The sequence below is a fragment of the Schistocerca americana genome, chromosome 5, assembly GCF_021461395.2.
Source record: "Schistocerca americana isolate TAMUIC-IGC-003095 chromosome 5, iqSchAmer2.1, whole genome shotgun sequence".
In the NCBI taxonomy this organism is placed as follows: Eukaryota; Metazoa; Arthropoda; class Insecta; order Orthoptera; family Acrididae; genus Schistocerca; species Schistocerca americana.
Genome location: NC_060123.1, coordinates 133,125,901 through 133,144,534, shown reverse-complemented (window position 1 = coordinate 133,144,534; position 18,634 = coordinate 133,125,901). Strand labels below are relative to the sequence as shown.

Genomic DNA, 18,634 nt, shown 5'->3' with positions numbered 1-18,634 from the left:
GTATAATAAATCGTAACTAAAACGACGCGTTTTAAGTCTATCCTCAATCTGATGATGCTGTGAAACAGCTTATATTCGTACCATGTACTCTATGAGAAATGAAACTCGCCAAATACGATACTTAACGCCATACAATATGGCGGCTGCTACATTTTGCTTGTGACGTACAACGATGTCGCATTTCACTGGCCAAGTTCCTGTACAAGAGGCAAAAATCTAACATGCTAGGTTGTTTATTTCACGTTCCGCAGTGTCGTGGAAAGTGGAATTCCACGCTGTGACGTCACCATGTCCTCGTCGATGTGCGTTTTCACGTCCCGAAGGAGATAGCTTTATACCGCTCAAGCTCCTTGTATACCCTACTAGGCCTGGTACGAACAGTAAATACGAACAACGACAATGCAAACAGGTGGCCGTTCTCTCACAGAGAATTGCTGCTCTGATTATTTACACACCCACTGACGTCGTGTATGTGTACGAAGTTACATTGATTTCCGACCGACTGTCTGCGAGCCGCAGGTGGATGCACAGGGAGCAAAATACTCATCTTGCCTCCGAAGCAGCAGTCCCATTAAGGCAGGTACACACTTGTATTCAAAATCAAGAGACTGTTTAAAGACACTGTAGAGGGACTTTCTAAAGGCACGTAGCTAGACAATGTATACATTTTGATCACAATAGCCACACATCAACACGATATCGACCTTTTCCGCAATTGGTAAACGGTCCATTTTAACACGGGTAATGTATCACGAAGCAAATACCTTCCGCACTGGCGGAATGTTACGTGATACCACGTACTTGTACGTTTGTGACTATTACAGCGCCATCTATCACAAAGCGAAAAACGTGGTCCAACTGAAACATTCATATTTGTTTACGTACTACACGAATATGTAATAAAAATGGGGGTTCCTATTTTTAAAAAACGCAGTTGATATCCGTTTGCACTATGGCAGCGCCCTGTAGCGGGTCAACCATAGCGCCATCTGGTTTCCCCCTTCAAACCAGACGAGTTTCGTTCTTTGTAGTTTTCTCGTTTGATGCTTATTTCGTGAGATATTTGGCCCGGTCACAGTCAATGGACCTCCCTGTATGGACAGTCTAGATACTGCGTCTCGTGTACACACTTGAATGCCTTTTCTCCTCGATATTTGCTAAATACGGCTAACCTTATTGGCGTCGCGGATTGTACAGTGATAACGATGGACAGTGAAAGAAATCGAAGGAGGAGACGGTGGAAACATAAAATGTCTGTGGAGGGCCTCGTTTCGGCTGTAATTTACCTTCGACTTTGAAAGTAGAAGAGAGCGTGTTATTTTCTACATCACTCACTGATACTTTAGTATTCTTTTCGCTCTCTCTTATCGAACAACTTTTAATTGTTGTGATTTTTATATTCGGAATCAATAACTTCCCACAAACATGATGCTGCGTAAAAATCTACAGTCAGCTGCAACCATTTCTGAGTTTTTCACCTCTAGATAAGTGATGTTTAACAATAAGACAAACGAAAGTGATAAAAACCCGACGATGGTTTTTTTCTACGTCTCAAAGACAATAACTGGAAGCCATGTGTATCAGGTCGTCTACACTACGAAATGTCGTGCAACATTATCTAAGAATTGTCTCATTTCTCCCATTTTAGATGGGAGTCAAAAGTTCTGCGATTTTGTAGCAAAGCGTGTCCCTCAGATGTCTATACAGGGTGGTCCATTGATAGTGACCGGGTCAAATATCTCACGAAATAAGCATCAAACGAAAAAACTACAAAGAACGAAACTCGTCAAGCTTGAAGGGGGAAACCAGATGGCGCTATGGTTGGCCCGCTAGATGGCGCTGCCATAGGTCAAACGGATATCAACTGCGTTTTTTTTAAAATATGAACCCCCATTTTTTATTACATATTCGTGTAGTACGTAAAGAAATATGAATGTTTTAGTTGGACCAATTTTGTCGCTTTGTGATAGATGGCGCTGTAATAGTCACAAACGTATAAGTACGTGGTATCACGTAACATTCCGCCACTGCGGACAGTATTTGCTTCGTGATACGTTACCCGTGTTAAAATGAACCGTTTACCAATAGCGGAAAAGCTTGATATCGTGTTGATGTATGGCTATTGTGATCAAAATGCCAAACGGGCGTGTGCTATGTATGCTGCTCGGTATCCTGGACGACGTCATCCAAGTGTCCGGACCGTTCGCCGGATAGTTGCGTTATTTAAGGAAACAGGAAGTGTTCAGCCACATGTGAAACGTCAACCACGACCTGCAACAAATGATGATGCCCAAGTAGGTGTTTCAGCTGCTGTCGCGGCTAATCCGCACATCAGTAGCAGACAAATTGCGCGAGAATCGGGAATTTCAAAAAGGTCGGTGTCGAGAATGCTACATCAACATCGATTGCACCCGTACCATATTTCTATGCACCAGGAATTGCATGGCGACGACTTTGAACATCGTGTACAGTTGTGCCACTGGGCACAAGAGAAATTACGGGACGACGATTTTGTTGCACTCGTTCTATTTAGCGACGAAGCGTCATTCACCAACAGCGGTAACATAAACCGGCATAATATGCACTATTGGGCAACGGGAAATCCACGATGGCTGCGACAAGTGGAACGTCAGCGAACTTGGCGGGTTAATGTCTGGTGCGGCATTATGGGAGGAAGGATAATTGGCCCCCATTTTATCGATGGCAATCTCAATGGTCCAATGTATGCTGATTTCCTACGTTATGGCTCTGAGCACTATGGGACTCAACTGCTGAGGTCATTAGTCCCCTAGAACTTAGAACTAGTTAAACCTAACTAACCTGAGGACATCACAAACATCCATGCCCGAGGCAGGATTCGAACCTGCGACCGTAGCGGTCTTGCGGTTCCAGACTGCAGCGCCTTTAACCGCACGGCCACTTCGGCCGGCTCCTACGTTATGTTCTACCGATGTTACTACAAGATGTTTCACTGCATGACAGAATGGCGATGTACTTCCAACATGATGGATGTTCGGCACATAGCTCGCGTGCCGTTGAAGCGATATTGAACAGCATATTTCACGACAGGTGCATTGGTCGTCGAAGCACCCATACCATGGCCGCACGTTCACCGGATCTGACGTCCCCGGATTTCTTTCTGTGGGGAAAGTTGAAGGATATTTGCTATCGTGATCCACCGACAACGCCTGACAATACGAGTCAGCGGATTGTCAATGCATGTGCGAACATTACGGAAGGCGAACTACTCGCTGTTGAGAGAAATGTCGTTACACGTATTACCAAATGCATTGAGGTTGACGGACATAATTTTGAGCATTTATTGCATTAATGTGGTATTTACAGGTAATCACGCTCTAACAGCATGCGTTCTCAGAAATGATAAGTTCACAAAGGTACATGTATCACATTGGAACAACCGAAATAAAATGTTCAAACGTACCTACGTTCTGTATTTTAATTTAAAGAACCTACCTGTTATCAACTGTTCGTCTAAAATTGTGAGCAGTGTGTTTGTGACTATTACAGTGCCAACTACCACAAAGCGAAAAAAGTGGTCCAACTAAAACATTCATATTTCTTTACGTGCTACACGAATATGTAATAAAAATGGGGGTTCCTATTTTTAAAAACATGCAGTTGATATCCGTTTGACCTATGGCAGCGGCATCTAGCGGGCCAACCAAAGCGCAATTTGGTTTCCCCCTTCAAGCTAGACGAGTTTCATTCTTTGTAGTTTTTTCGTTTGACCCTTATTTCGTGAGATATTTGACCTGGTCACGATCAATGGACCACCCTGTATACAAAATAGCTCAGCTGCTAGATGCAAAAATCTCTCAGTTTCGTATACCAGTGTGTACAAGGCATTACGTAGTTCTGCAGTACGGGGTGTAATGGGGCCGTTCCACTGTGTGTGACGCTGGAGCTGCAAGCTGCGCAGCGTGACGCGGTGCCGCTGTGAGCCGCGCGCCGCTCAGCGCCCGGCCCTGTCTGTTGTGTTGTGTGCTTTATATGAAGCGCGCGCGCCTCAGGTTCCGCTCAGTCGCAGCGCCGCCGCCGTGCGCGACGCACAGTAGACGCTCACTCGTTGCCACCTGCCAGTATGGCTCGCAGCGCCGCGCGCATTGGCGGCGCCCCATACCACTACAGCACTGCCGTGACGTCACTCATCAGCAGCCAGTGCCTTCTGTGACACTACACTCTGCGCGATTAGGAGACAAGCTGCGCGTCCTTAACTAACGGTCTCTCTCTCTCTGTCTCTCTCTCTCTCTCTCTCCTGCTACGGCTAAAGGACCGGCTCCGACACTGTTTACTTCTACCTGCGAGTGAACAGCTTCCGCGGTATCGCCGTCTCTAGATACGACGAGACCGTGACGGATTATAAAAGCGGTGACGCGGGTCGCGTCGCGGTCAGTCACCAAGCAAGCTGCTGTGGTAGTTCCGCGGCCGGCAATTTGTGCCGACACTCGCTCTTACCGGTACTGAGGAAAACAAACAGCAGAGGACGATTCCGCCGTAGGGCATAGTGGTTGCAGTGTTTACGTCTGGTGCGGCGCAGACGAGTAGCTAGTGTGTCAGCCTGTGCGTCGAGTCGTGCGCGAGAGCTTCAGTGCGGTATTAATAGAACAGTTCCGAGAGGGAGCCGAAGATGCTGATCCGCGAGCTGGAGGCGGGCGCGCACAACTTCACGGTGCTGGTGGCGGAGGTGGCGTCGGCCGCCGGCGGCCTGGAGCTGGCCCTGCCCGGCGACGACGACGTGGACGGGGCGCCGGGGGAGCCGCCGTACGGGCAGCCCGACGCCCCCGCCGACGACTACGAGCGCATCATGGCGGACGTGTGGGTGGGCGCCGTGCTGACGCTGCTCATCTTCAGCTGCATCTGCTGCGTCTGCTCCTGCCTGCTCTACCACAAGTTCCGCCAGTGGAAGACCAGAGGTACGTGTGCCGCGCGCAGCCCATGGTTTCCGGGTTACTAATCTGTCTGAAGGCTTTGATAACATCCCCGCCTAAACACTCCGATACTGTGACACTTTCGTAGTTGAAATATGTTCCATTGTATGACGTCACAGTCGTCAGACTGGACGATAGCGTCCCTGATCAGAGCTGGTGCGTCTTGTCGTGTTCGTCAACACTTCTCAAAAATGCTTCTAAGCACTCGATCCATAACAGTAACATAAATACAAACTTTGAGGTTCGCCGATGACATTGTAATTCTGTCAGAGACAGCAAATGACCTGGAAGAGCAGCTGAACGGAAAGGATAGTGTCTTGACAGCAGGATATAAGATGAACATCAACAAAAACAAAACGAGGATTATGGAATGTAGTCGAATTAAATCGGGTGATGCTGTGGGAATTAGATTAGGAAATGAGGCGCTTAAAGTAGTAAAGGAGTTTTGCTATTTGGGAAGCAAAATAACTGATGATGGTTGAAGTAGAGAGGATATAAAACGTAGACTGGCAATGGCAAGGAAATCGTTTCTGAAGAAGAGAAATTTGTTAACATCTAGTATAGATTTAAGTGTCAGGAAGTCGTTTCTGAAAGTATTTGTATGTAGTGTACCCATGTATGGAAGTGAAACGTGGACGATAAATAGTTGGGACAAGAAGAGAATAGAAGCTTTCGAAATGTGGTGCTACAGAAGAATGCTGAAGATTAGATGGGTAGATCACATAACTAATGAGGAGGTATTGAATAGAATTGGGGAGAAGAGAAATTTGTGGCACAACTTGACTAGAAGAAGGGAACGGTTGGTAGGACATGTTCTGAGGCATCAAGGGATCACCAGTTCAGTATTGGAGGGCAGCGTGGAGGGTAAAAATCGTAGAGGGAGACCAAGAGATAAAATACACTAAGCAGATTCAGAAGGATGTAGGTTGCAGTAGGTACTGGGAGATGTAGAAGCGTGCACAGGATAGAGTAGCATGGAGAGCTACATCAAACTAGTCGCTGGACTGAAGACCACAGCAACAACAAACATACTACAAGTTTGTTCGAATTTACCGTAGCAACTCTATAAAAAAATCATATACCGACTTTGATTTTCAGTTTCCCGGACGCGTTTAGTCATCCATTAATGGCATCGTCAGTGGATGCTTTGGAATAGTACACAGTGTGTCCTAGGACGTGTAGAGGGGAGTGAATACATAATATTGTGAACAGGAACCCATGTCCGGTGACGTGCCGTCTCCATTCTAAGACAGTTTCATTTCAGATGTGTAACGCGTCCACGTCTGCTGAGAGAAAGAGAAAATTCGCATCAGAGTTGCTTCTGCTGGTACCAATAGGGTAGGGAGGATAGCGTTACTGGAAGCCGTTCCACTGAGTGTCCGTTAGGAAATGTGGTTTCAGCATGATGGCGCACCACCTCACTTCTCACGTGCAATTCATACACATCTCAAAAGACAATATGGTGAATGATGACAGGCCGTAGTGTTTCAACCGGGTGGATGCCGGATTTAACTGCTATGGGCTACTTCTTGTGAGGTCGTGTGCAAAGTTTAATTTACGAGGCCGGCCGGAGTGGCCGTGCGGTTCTAGGCGCTGCAGTCTGGAGCCGAGCGACCGCTACGGTCGCAGGTTCGAATCCTGCCTCGGGCATGGATGTGTGTGACATCCTTAGGTTAGTTAGGTTTAATTAGTTCTAAGTTCTAGACGACCGATGACCTCAGAAGTTAAGTCGCATAGTGCTCAGAGCCATTTGAACCATTTTTTTAATTTACGAGGCTCCTGTAGAAACATTGCAAGATCTGCTGGCACGAGTTCTGGCCGCTGCAGTAGAAAGTGAAGAGGGACCAGGTGGAATGGAGAGTGCGTACCACAATATGCTTCGTAAGTGAGAATGTCTGTAACAACTTTCGTGGTCGCCACACAGAGTCGCTGTTGTAATGCATTAATACTGTTCAGTACGTACAGTATGCTGGGTTCTTTTTCGTTTTGGGGGTAATATAAAAACGTAATGCTTAAGTGTTAATACAACAAATTTGTTTAAGTAAAAAATGGATGTTTCGTTATGATTCCTTTCGAATCGAACTGTACAGCGCCACGCCTAATTCCACTCCTCAAGTAGAAGTGGATGAAACGGTACGTTTCCGAACAAGGTTCCTATTCAGAATATTATGTACTCCCTCCCCTCTACAAGTCCTAGAAAGTTGTAAACGGGAATTTCTGAACATCCTGCATAGTTAAAACACTTGACGTTTTGGGTGTCCGGAAGGGCTGTGTGCTTGCTCTCGTAGAATCAGAGTTAGAGAGACAAATTTCCACTACACTTAACAGATTTTCGATACATGTTTGCTTTGCATTTCCTTACTGTTCGGACCCTCTTTGCTGTGTAATTACTGTATCATGTAAACATTTCAATAACAAAATCAATTTAGGTTGTCAACGCGGTAAGTGTTTCGATATTGATGGACGAGCTGTTTGTTTACTTGGTGCTTATTCTCTTCTGCGTGTGTGGAAATAAAAATTCGGTTAATTAATGGCCATAGACAAAAAGGTAGATGACAAGGGTGGGTAAATACTTCTACACACACCAGAAAGACTCAGAGACCAAGTAAACAAACATTTATCTCCTTAAAACCATCAAATATCTCACGTTAACCATCCAAATTGATTGCTGCATCAACAACGAAGTGTTCACGTAGTACAGTACACACTGAATAAAATGTTTTATCGTCGGCGTCTTTGTTCTGATGAGAGGGAGATTTTTTGCTGTAGTTCAGTAAGAAAGGTAGTCAGTTTATCCATGTCCATAATTACTGTCATCGCCTTCCACACAAATATAACTTTTCCTGGCCGCTAGTCTAGAGTGACATATAACAAGCAAAAAATGGTTCAAATGGCTCGGAGCACTATGGGACTTAACTGCTGTGATCATCAGTCCCCTAGAACTTAGAACTACTTAAACCTAACTAACCTAAGGACATCACACACATCCATGCCCGAGGCAGGATTCGAACCTGCGACCGTAGCGGTCGCACGGTTCCAGACTGTAGCGCCTAGAGCCGCTCGGCCACTCCGGCAGGCTATAACAAGCATTTCAGTAACAACAATAGAGAATATAAAATGTTTTAACATAATAATTTGTTTACATATGTGCTGAATGCATCACTTTAGCGTAATAAAACTGTAGTTCAGATGGATACGTCATTTGAAAAGCACTCATTCGAAGTTTGAGAAGTATATACGTCACACAAGTTGATTTAAGAACTACAACAGGAATGAGCTATCGCGTCTTTGACCATTTCATGACTTGCAAGACTCAAAATAGAGCTGTAAACTTACCGTATAGCAGTTCTGAGCACAAGTATGTAGACAGACCATTCGAGGATGTAGGTGGACGGGGTTAATCACTCTTTCTGTTATTTCTTTACTAGCGGACAATCTTTTCCTCTTCTGCCTCGCCTTAATCAATTTCGGGTGGTTTGGCAGTTCTAGCTACGGACTCATGATAGGCGTTGTATATTTTGTTGTTGGTGATATGTGCGGTTACCACCACCACCTGGTCGGAATGTTTTCTTCAGATGACCGATACATGTCCGTCCACGTGGGCCAGCCCCCTGACAAGCACCTAAAAAGTAACTTACGTTAAAGATAACTTGTGATTTTCTAAAATGTCTTGCCTTTTTCGTCATCTTTCATTTTCGCGCTACTTTATCCTCGAAAAAATATCTGAAAATGGTGATGTATGTAAAAATATAAATGCTGCTAGAATGGTAAACTGATGTAACTAATCTGTGTGTGGAATTTGGTTTGGAAAACTAGGAAACTTTTCTTTCAACCTGTTTGTTACCCCTTGACAGTAAGCAGGTCGGTCTCAATCAAGGTGAAGCTTTCAGCGTGCCGAAGAAGCTTGTGCAGGTAACGACTAGTGGAGCGCGGCATGGCGACATGCAGTAATCGGAGAGAGCCAGGAACACGCTTAACATTGTTCGTTGAGCTGGCACCCTTATCAAATTGGATTAACTGAAGAAGTAGATAAGAGACGCGACAGCGCGACAGTTCTGTGAAAGGAGACATTCAAAAGCAAGCAGATAAACTACAGCTTCCTCCTATTCGCACCTAGCGCCGCAACTATTACGGTGAATTCCAGACTTTCTACTTTGTAGGAAGATGTGTCAATATTGTTTCCATCTGCGAGGTGCGGTAGCCACATTGGAAACAGTTATTATATACAACCCTTTTATTTCGTGAATGGTTCGAGAGATAAAAACGACGTTTTCGGCAGATGATGGTACACATACGGGCACTCAGTTTTATTACATGGGTAATAAAAATAGTCGTACTTGTTATATCAACAGAAATACTAAAGCAAGAAGATTTTTAATGGACTAGTAAACCTTATTAAACGACATCCGAAATCTATTGCAAAGAAGTGTACAGCGATATAACGCCTGTTAATGTTGCCGTCGGAACGTTTCCTATAAGTATCTGAGAATGTGCTGAAACGGTCTCGCGTAAATTGCACCCAGAGGAATCACTACTCAGTGAAATTTGCGCCCAGAAAAGGTCGACGAAGGGTCCACCACAACTCTGCGACTGATGAAGAGGACTGGAGACGACTGAACGAGAACTGTAATGCCCAGTAAATTTTTATAACTTGAAGCGAATATATTTTTTTTATTTTCTGTCGGACGCAATAATAACTTTTTTCTTTACTACCACATCTTCAGAAAACACAATGGAAAACATTAAGACCGAACACACACGGATTTTAAAAATCGCCAACAAGTCGTAGTCTAGTAGACTCATGTTCAGGCTGTAGAGAGGATGCGGTGCACTTCCCACCCGTATTCGCGCAGTTTTTGGGCTACAACGTTGCCGATATGCGGGAGAGCATTGCCGTGGAGAACCCAACCTCGAGCAACTGACGTCGAGTTTTGTGCATTTTTCTGTGCAGATTATGTATGAAGTTACTACAATACACTGCTGTGATACTTGTTCCTCGTGGGACTATCTGTCATGGTTATTCGTGTCATGGCTTTAGGCGGAAGTCAATGGGAAAAAGACCTTGCACCTGATCTCGCTTAGAGTGGAAGAGTGACATTCCAGAGTTGACCTTGCAGACGGTTGCGTGATGACGTCTGATTAAGTTTGCTGTTTGTGACTGCAGGTCGTGCGCTAACTAACCACGTGTTTGTCCGTCTGTAGTACACCAAAGGTGTGTGCGCGGCCACACGTGGGTCTGGTCTTGCAATCCTGCTACCTGCTGGCTGCGCCGGCGAAGATTATGTCGTGAGTCACCCCCAGTGGTTGACATCAGCGCTGACCCGTTCGCTCAGTGAAAGACGGTGCTTGCAGTTTTCGGAGAATCGTTACACTGCCTCATGTCGTGGAAAGTTACATCACATTTTTCACACTGCTGGCGTCTGTATTTCACAAATGCAGCAGTTTGATGAGTTCAGTTTTTTTTCTGAATCTCAGCATAACCATTAAATAAAATTAGGTTTCTAGCAGTCTGCAAATGTTTCTCGGATGAGCTCACTGAAAGGGTTAGCGAGCTCAAACGGGAAAAATACTGGCAGAGTGTGATGTTCGTTTTCCGAAATTTTATCAACGTAAGTCATACCGTTTATCTTACCAACCAACGATAGAAGGTATCACATTAGGTGATAACTGCAGAAATCGATTACCAGTTGCTGCTTTACACTCAGCTATTGATGTCTTTGCTGATGTCCAATTTTTCAGGATCGGGTGCCGCGTTCCGCAGGAGCCACAAAAACTATGCAGTGTTTTCAAGATGCAGTTTCCAACCATATCGGAAACATGATTTTGCAGGCACTGTTAATTACCAAAAGCCCACCTGGCCTTTTTTATTTTCCTGTTTATTTCACTGGCCATCCATTTCGTTGTCTTCAACTGCCCTTAACAAAGAAAATCGTGAAGATATCCTACGGCGTAAATGTGAGTTTAAATAGTTGTTCTATTAATATCTTTAATTGACTGATTGTTGAGGTGTATCTTCACTAGGGACAAATAATACAGTGTCACACATAAAACGAATATCTTTCAGGTATTTCACTTAACAAGTTTTCCCCGTCATCTAGAAATGATGAGAATAGCTTTGGGGCCGTACGGTGTCACTTGTCTAACTCCTCTTCCAAGTCTGAATTTCTCACTATCCTCCTGAAGTTTGATGGAATTTAACTGTATAACATTGACATACATATTCTTCAGTACACTAGCAAAGATACAATTAAGGCTTTGATTCTAAGGAGCTGTCAACAGAGATTTTTCGAAACAGACGTTTGTTGTTTCGAATCCCTTACAACGTGGTAATTTGTATTCATTGTTTCGTTTTATAATTTCATTCAGGTATGTAAATGGTACATTGGCATGCATCCAGACTCAAACTTATGTTGTTACTTTTCTGTTACATGTTTTCTTTTTCCTTTACTTTTGGTATTTTTCACAACATATGTTGTACCTTATAGAGAGGAGGCTAATAGGTCTGTAGTATTTTATATCTTGTATTTGTAATTTCTTCTGAATGGCAACAGGATTCTTGCTGTTTTGACGAACTGCCTTTTTCTTCTGTAAACGATTTTTTAAAAGTTTCTTTAATATTACTTTGCCTGCAGCATTACCCATTTCTGTGGCAACACAGTTATCTCCAGAAATATTTCCGTTCTTCTTTCATCGAATAGCCTTTTGCACATTGTCTGGCATTACTTCTGGAATGACTATTTTCGTTACTGTTACATGTTTATGATTCATCTCTGGAACTGTGATTATGTTCAGAGAAGTCTCTTAATGCTTGTGCAGTTTTCTCTGTTGTGAAACGTAGCAACTATGGTTTGTATTCCGTGCATGATCATTCGCTTAATACTGTAGTTTTTAAAACCGAATTCACTCCATAGTTTTATTTTTTGGGTGTATCATTGCTACCTTGAAGTTCAGTTCTGCGTGACAAATTTTGTGAAGTTTTACCTACATACTTTCTTGACTGCGCCGCAGAAACCTCTACCTATAGAATATCGTCAGTGCAGTACTTGTTGTGGTCATTTTACTTCTGCAGCTTTAGGATGGAATGCTGGAATCCCACGCCTCTTGGCAGCGTGTCCGTGGTCCATCGGATAACTCAACTTTAACACGCCGCAAGCATGGCCCATCGGCTTTCCCGTCCGCAGTGTAATGTTTATCAGCCATTACACGTCAATAAATTGGATGAAATTAACATCGAGCCGTCGAGTCAATACTTGAAAATATTTACCGCCGCAGAGACAATGTATGCCCTGCAACACAAAAAACTTGGAACTGGAACATATTACTGTAGTGATGACGCGAACAGATATTCCCGCCGCTGTTCGGATAACAACTCGCTTATTAGAGTAATATTAGCGAACCAAATTACGGCTACGTCCTTCTACCCCGTTCCCTGAAGGAATGAATACATGTATGTTCTGCAAACAAACTTTGCGGGTGTTTTTTTTTTTTTTTTTTTTTTTTTAGCACGGCGGCGGTTTTGTTTGCTAGTTTGTTGTCATGGACGAGCTGCGAAGTAACGTTGACGCGAACCGTTTGTGTTTGTTTGTTTGTTACTGAGTAACGGCTATTGCAGAAGATATGAGGAATCTGTGCTGCACTTCCTAATACATTTCGTCACTCGTAATTTTTTTCCCTGTAAGCAATTCACACCCGATTCAGACTGACCCGTTAATTTTCCTGCTGCTTACACTCAAAAAGATTCCATTTTTGCCTTGAATTTCTTCTCGCTGGTGCGTAATGGCCTGTGAAGATCAGGTAGATATATGTTAATCGACGCATTTGTTAAAACAAAGAATTGCTCTAAGCGTGTGTTCGTTATTTCCATCCTTTAAATGGTAGCAATGGTGATACGATAGTCGTAATGTATTTTTATTTAATTATAATGTATGCTTTGTTTTCGGCAAATAGCTTGCGTGACGACAGATTTATACAAACAAAAAAATGGTTCAAATGGCTCTGAGCACTATGGGACTTAACAGCTATGGTCATCAGTCCCCTAGAACTTAGAACTACTTAAACCTAACTAACCTAAGGACAGCACACAACACCCAGTCATCACGAGGCAGAGAAAATCCCTGACCCCGCCGGTAATCGAACCCGGGCGCGGGAAGCGAGAACGCTACCACACGACCACGAGCTGCGGACTATAGAAACAACGGCAGACATCTTGAATATAACAGCATCGTTACTATTCGTCCCCGAATATTTAACGATGCCAACAATACGAATTAAGACAGCAGCAGATGCAATCTAAGTTGATTGCACGGCTGTCTGTGTCACACCAGAATTACAACTTAATAAAGGACTACCGTTTCTTGTACAATGTAAGTCTGTGAACATTGCTCAGTTAGCGGGGTTATTAAGTCAGTAATACATTGGCTCTAGTGACTTACGCAAGTCTGTGTGGACTATGTTTGGAAACTGCTGCCCCCTTACCTCAGGAGTCGCACTATTCGCGTTTTTAGTTTCATCGCCGCCCGGAGTGGCCGAGCGGTAACGGTCGCAGGTTCGAATCCTGCGTCGGGCATGGATGTGTGTGGTGTCCTTAGGTTAGTTAGGTTTAAGTAGTTCTAAGTTCTAAGGGACTGATGACCACAGCTGTTAAGTCCCATAGTGCACAGAGCCATTTGAACCATTTTTTAGTTTCATTTTATTAAATGGCACCTTATGCTTTTCTTTTGTCGACAAATAACTGCACCGCGATATTCTTTTTATGTTTCTGTATAGTGATTACAGACCGGTGGGCAAAAACCTTAAGGACGAAGGTAACTTTCGCATGATGAGTCACTGCCAAGTAACATAGCTCGATGAAACTTGGACCAGGAACCGCTGTAGTGTACTACAGACGGTAACTGAGATAAATGCGCAATGAGACCAATAAATGTTGTTGTTGTGGTCTTCAGTCCTGAGACTGGTTTGACGCAACTCTCCATGCTACTCTATCCTGTGCAAGGTTCTTCATGTACCAGTACCTACTGCAACCTACATCCTTCTGAATCTGCTTAGTGTATTCATCTCTTGGTCTCCCTCTACGATTTTTACCCTCCACGCTGCCCTCCAGTACTAAATTGGTGATCCCTTAATGCCTCAGAACATGTCCTACCAACCGATCCCTTCTTCTGGTCAAGTTGTGCCACAAACTCCTCTTCTCCCCAACCCTGTTCAATACCTGCTCATTAGTTATGTGATCTACCCATCTAATCTTCAGCATTCTTCTGTAGCACCACATTTCGAAAGCTTCTATTCTCTTCTTGTCCAAACTATTTATCGTCCACGTTTCACTTCCATACATGGCTACACTACATACAAATACTTTCAGAAACGACTTCCTGACAAATCTATACTGGATGTTAACAAATTTCTCTTCTTTAGAAACGCTTTCCTTGCCATTGCAAGTCTACATTTTATATCCTCTCTACTTCGACCATCATCAGTTATTTTGCTCCCCAAATAGCAAAACTCCTTTACTACTTTAAGAGTCTCATTTCCTAATCTAATTCCGTCAGCATCACCCGACTTAATTCGACTACATTCCATTATCCTCGTTTTGCTTTTGTTGATGTTCATCTTATATCCTCCCTTCAAGACACTGTCCATTCCGTTCAACTGCTCTTCCAAGTCCTTTGCTGTCTCTGACAGAATCACAATGTCATCGGCGAACCTTATAGTTTTTATTTCTTCTCCATGGATTTTAATACCTACTCCGAATTTTTCTTTTGTTTCCTTTACTGGTTGCTCAATATGCAGATTGAATAACATCGGGAGAGGCTACAACCCTGTCTCACTCCCTTCCCTACCACTGCTTCCCTTTCATGCCACTCAACTCTTATAACTGCCATCTGGTTGCTGTACAAATTGCGAATAGCCTTTCGCTCCCTGTATTTTACCCCTGCCACCTTTAGAATTAGAGCCATTGTCCTCCACAAAAAAAAAAAAAAATGTGACACTTTTATTCAAAGACGATAATTACAACGAAGTCACCGCGATTCGTGATGGTCCCCTGGACATTACAGAAGGTGGAACATGGTTCTTAATAAGGCGCGTGTTCGCCACGGACGGAATTGCATGCTGTACAACGCCCTCCCATACTGGCCACAAGTTTGTTAACGAGTTCTTGTGGTCGGGCATTCCATTCCTCCAGCAACGCGTTTCACAAGTGCTGGATGGCCGTTGGCGCATGTGGAAGTGCTGCTAAACGTCTCCCAGCGCCCCCCTCACCTGCTCGATGGGGTACAAGTCGAAGGAACGGGCAGGCCATTCCATTCCCGGAATTGTCATCTTGTTCCAAGACCTCCTCCATATGCGCTGTTCGATGCTGTTGCGCAAAAATAAAGTCAAGACCGAATGCCTTCCTGATAGGACGCACATAGGGAAGGACCGGTGACTGAACCGTGCTCAAAGATTTGGAGGTAAGTGCATCCATACAACATTATGCCTTCCCTCACCAGGACCACCAAAAACGATTGTGTTCAACAATGCTGGACGAGAGGTGGCAACACGTAATGCAGCCAGGAACGTTGTCGAACGTAATCGTTCGGGTGGTCCAGGTGCCATGGCGTGGGGAGGTATAATGTCGCGTGGGAGTATGGCCTTCAAATCGCTGAACACGCTGGGGGGGGGGGGGGAGAGGGGGGGCTTATGGGCGCTCAACATCGAGGTCAACAGCGCCGCTGAACACGCTAACACACAAGTCAACGTTATTGTTACACTGTACTCCTTTGAATAAAACTCTTTGAATAACAGTGACATTTCTGTTCCTGTCTTTGCCTATTTCTTTCAGTTAGCTTCGGTGCTGTACTGTAACAGTTCTTTCTATGTATGATCCAAGTTTCATCGAGCTACGTTTCTTAGCAGTGACACTGAGTTACTTTCGTTCTAAGTTCTGCACAGCAGTGTAGGTAGCCTGGATTCGATACTCTGTTCATCCCGCAGGGCGTAGACCCATGGTAACACGTTTCTCGAGAACTTAGAACGTATCAGTGAAACAAAAAATATGCAACAGATATTTGCAAAATAACTGATTTGTTAGCCTTCCTTCCACAGATCCTAAAAAATATTCATCTTTTCCATTTTCGCCGTGATTAAAAAGTATTGGATATAGAATCCGCCTTTTTTTCCTTTTTAGCCAAATATGTTTCGGCACCTCTGTGCCATCATCAGTGGATTTTGTTCATTGAAAAAGTGGGTTTCTATTATATGGTTTTGCAGGTCCACCTGCGTGGTGTCCTGCGCTGATAGCTCGTCATGTTTTGTTGTGGCTTCTTTCGCGTTCTATGGGCACTCACACATATATTACATGTACTTTGTGTAATTTCCGTTATATAAACGCCTTTTTACTTCGAAAAACGCTAGACATAACCGAAATTACACAAAGTACATTTAGTATGTGTGTGCAGTGCCCATAGAATGCGAAAGAAGCAGGATCAGTTACAACAAAACGTGACAAGCTATCAGTGCAGGACGCCATACAGATAGTCGTACAAAACCATATAATGTAAAATCCGGTTTTTTGATAAACGAAACCCACTGGAACAGAGGTAGCGAAAGATGTTTGGCTAACAAGAAAAAGCAGTCTTTTGCATAAAAGGCGGAACCTATGTCCAATAGTTATAACTGCAAATACGGAAAAAATAAATGAGCTGCATATCGAAAAGCTGATTTAAAAGCATCAAAATTATACTTTTTTGTTTTCATATAAAAAGTCGCACTAAAAACGTTTGAAAGTATACACACTAAAGTGCATACAATAATTCCAAAGTTGTTGAAGCCAACCACACACAAAAAAGTTTGAAAACAGCATTACTCCATTGAAACAATGCAAGAGTAGTGTCACATAGCAAGCACATTAAGAAATACAGTTAACAATAAGTACATCAGTCGTTTGTGCAAAGAAATTCATCAACGAAGTTGAAGGAGTTGTCCACTAATAAATCCTTTAAGCTCCTAAACTGAACTTCATTTGTACCTTAGTACCTACATTTTTTATTATTCCTGGGAAGCTAGTGAAAATATAGAGCCCGGAAAAATTGACACCTTCCACGCCAAAAGTGAGTGATGTGATACGCCTACCGCATGACATTATCGACTGAAAACAAAAGTATGCCAGCTTTTATTATTTTTACGTTACCGGTGTCTAACAACATTGTAAACAAAGATTTGTTTAAGTGCTTCAGTAATTATGTTGTATGCTCTTCAAGACAAAGCTGTAGCAATATGTTCAGCTGTATAAAGCTTTTCAGTTCGTCGCGTCTTGTAGCTCTCAAATATTGAACGAAAGACATTTTTGTTTGCAACCAAAACTGCTATTTATTTATTCGCTGACTAGTTTCAGGCTTTGCCCATTTTCACAAGCCACCTATTACAGATAGCAAAATTTTGTGAGTGGATGTGTAGAATGTGGACAATGAAGGTATCAATAATAATATGATCCAGGTAGTAACTACTGAAGTATTTTGTATTTGGGATATACTTAATTTGGGCAATCTATTCATGTTATCACACTTTACATGTAGCTCAGACCTGCGTTGGAGCATGTCACAATTGCAGTTATACTTTACTGTAGTATGTCAGTGTATGAGCATAGCATACATTTGTGTTAGCTTCATTATCCAGCATGTTGTGATCCACGTGTCAACGATATTTAATATGTAAATGGCAGGTTTGGTGGAAACAATCAAAAATATCTTTCCTTCAGTATTCAGCTGCCATTGCAGTAAAGTAATTCAGTTGTTTGCCTGTAATGAAAGATACAGTAGAGCAGTGTTAAGTACCATTTGACGATGAACAAATAAACTTGTCAATAGTGTCGCACGTACATTCCTCCCAGTGCTCGCCTTGCCATATGCCGCTCCGTAATGAGGAAGATGAAGCTACGGGTAGCGTCAACTGCTAAGCGAGAGATTTCTGCAGGTGAAATTCCGCGGGACACTTGGAAAGGTCAGCGGGTACAGGGCTCTCCGGTGGAGGTGTCCGCCTCGGTTCTACTGATACGGTAGCTTGCGGTCGGGCAGCAAGTCTACCTCTAGGCCGCCATGTTTGTGCCAGAAGGGTAAATGTTGGCCTGTAGCGACAGCTTGGAGAGGTCAGAAGGTTGCGGATGTCGTACACCGCCGTGAGTTTTTTTCTGCAGTAGAGTAACGCTCTCCGGGAAGAAAATCATTCGTACTGAAAGGCAGGCAATGTAATTCGAAATACGTACAGCCAACCGAAACAAACTGTGGTCCCGGGCGAGTAGAACAGAGCGTAGGTTACTGTTGTTTAGAAAATGGGTATAAGAACAGATTCTGACAATTATAGCTCGTCTGATGCCAGATCCTAAAACATATTGTAAACCCAGTGTTATGACTCTCCTACAAGAAAAAATTCTCTGAAAAAAATCGGTGCGGGTTCAGGAAAAACCATTCGTGCGAAGCTTGATTTGTTCATGCACAATACCTTGCAAGCAACAGATGAAAGTAGAAACGTAGTTTCAGTCTCTATGGATACGAAATGGTGACCGCCACTGAACCATGACGTCGACTAATGCCCATGACTAATGATCAGACGGAGTATCTTCCGAGGCTTGTGTTGGCTCGACGAATTTTTCAGTAATAGAGTCTAGTGAACTATAAGGGACGGCGAATGTTCAACAAACACGAAAGAAAAAG

At 43.5% G+C, this 18,634-nt stretch overlaps 1 protein-coding gene across 1 annotated transcript in view; it reads left to right on the top strand.

The window, feature by feature from the left end:
- The first annotated feature begins 4,062 nt into the window (after window positions 1-4,062).
- Window positions 4,063-18,634, top strand: part of LOC124616237 (protein commissureless 2 homolog) — a 241,268-nt gene continuing 226,696 nt past the window's right edge. The window contains exon 1 of the mRNA XM_047144540.1: window positions 4,063-4,934. Coding sequence (XP_047000496.1) covers window positions 4,649-4,934 — 286 coding nt within the window. The 5' untranslated portion in view covers window positions 4,063-4,648. The remainder of the gene's footprint in view (window positions 4,935-18,634) is intronic.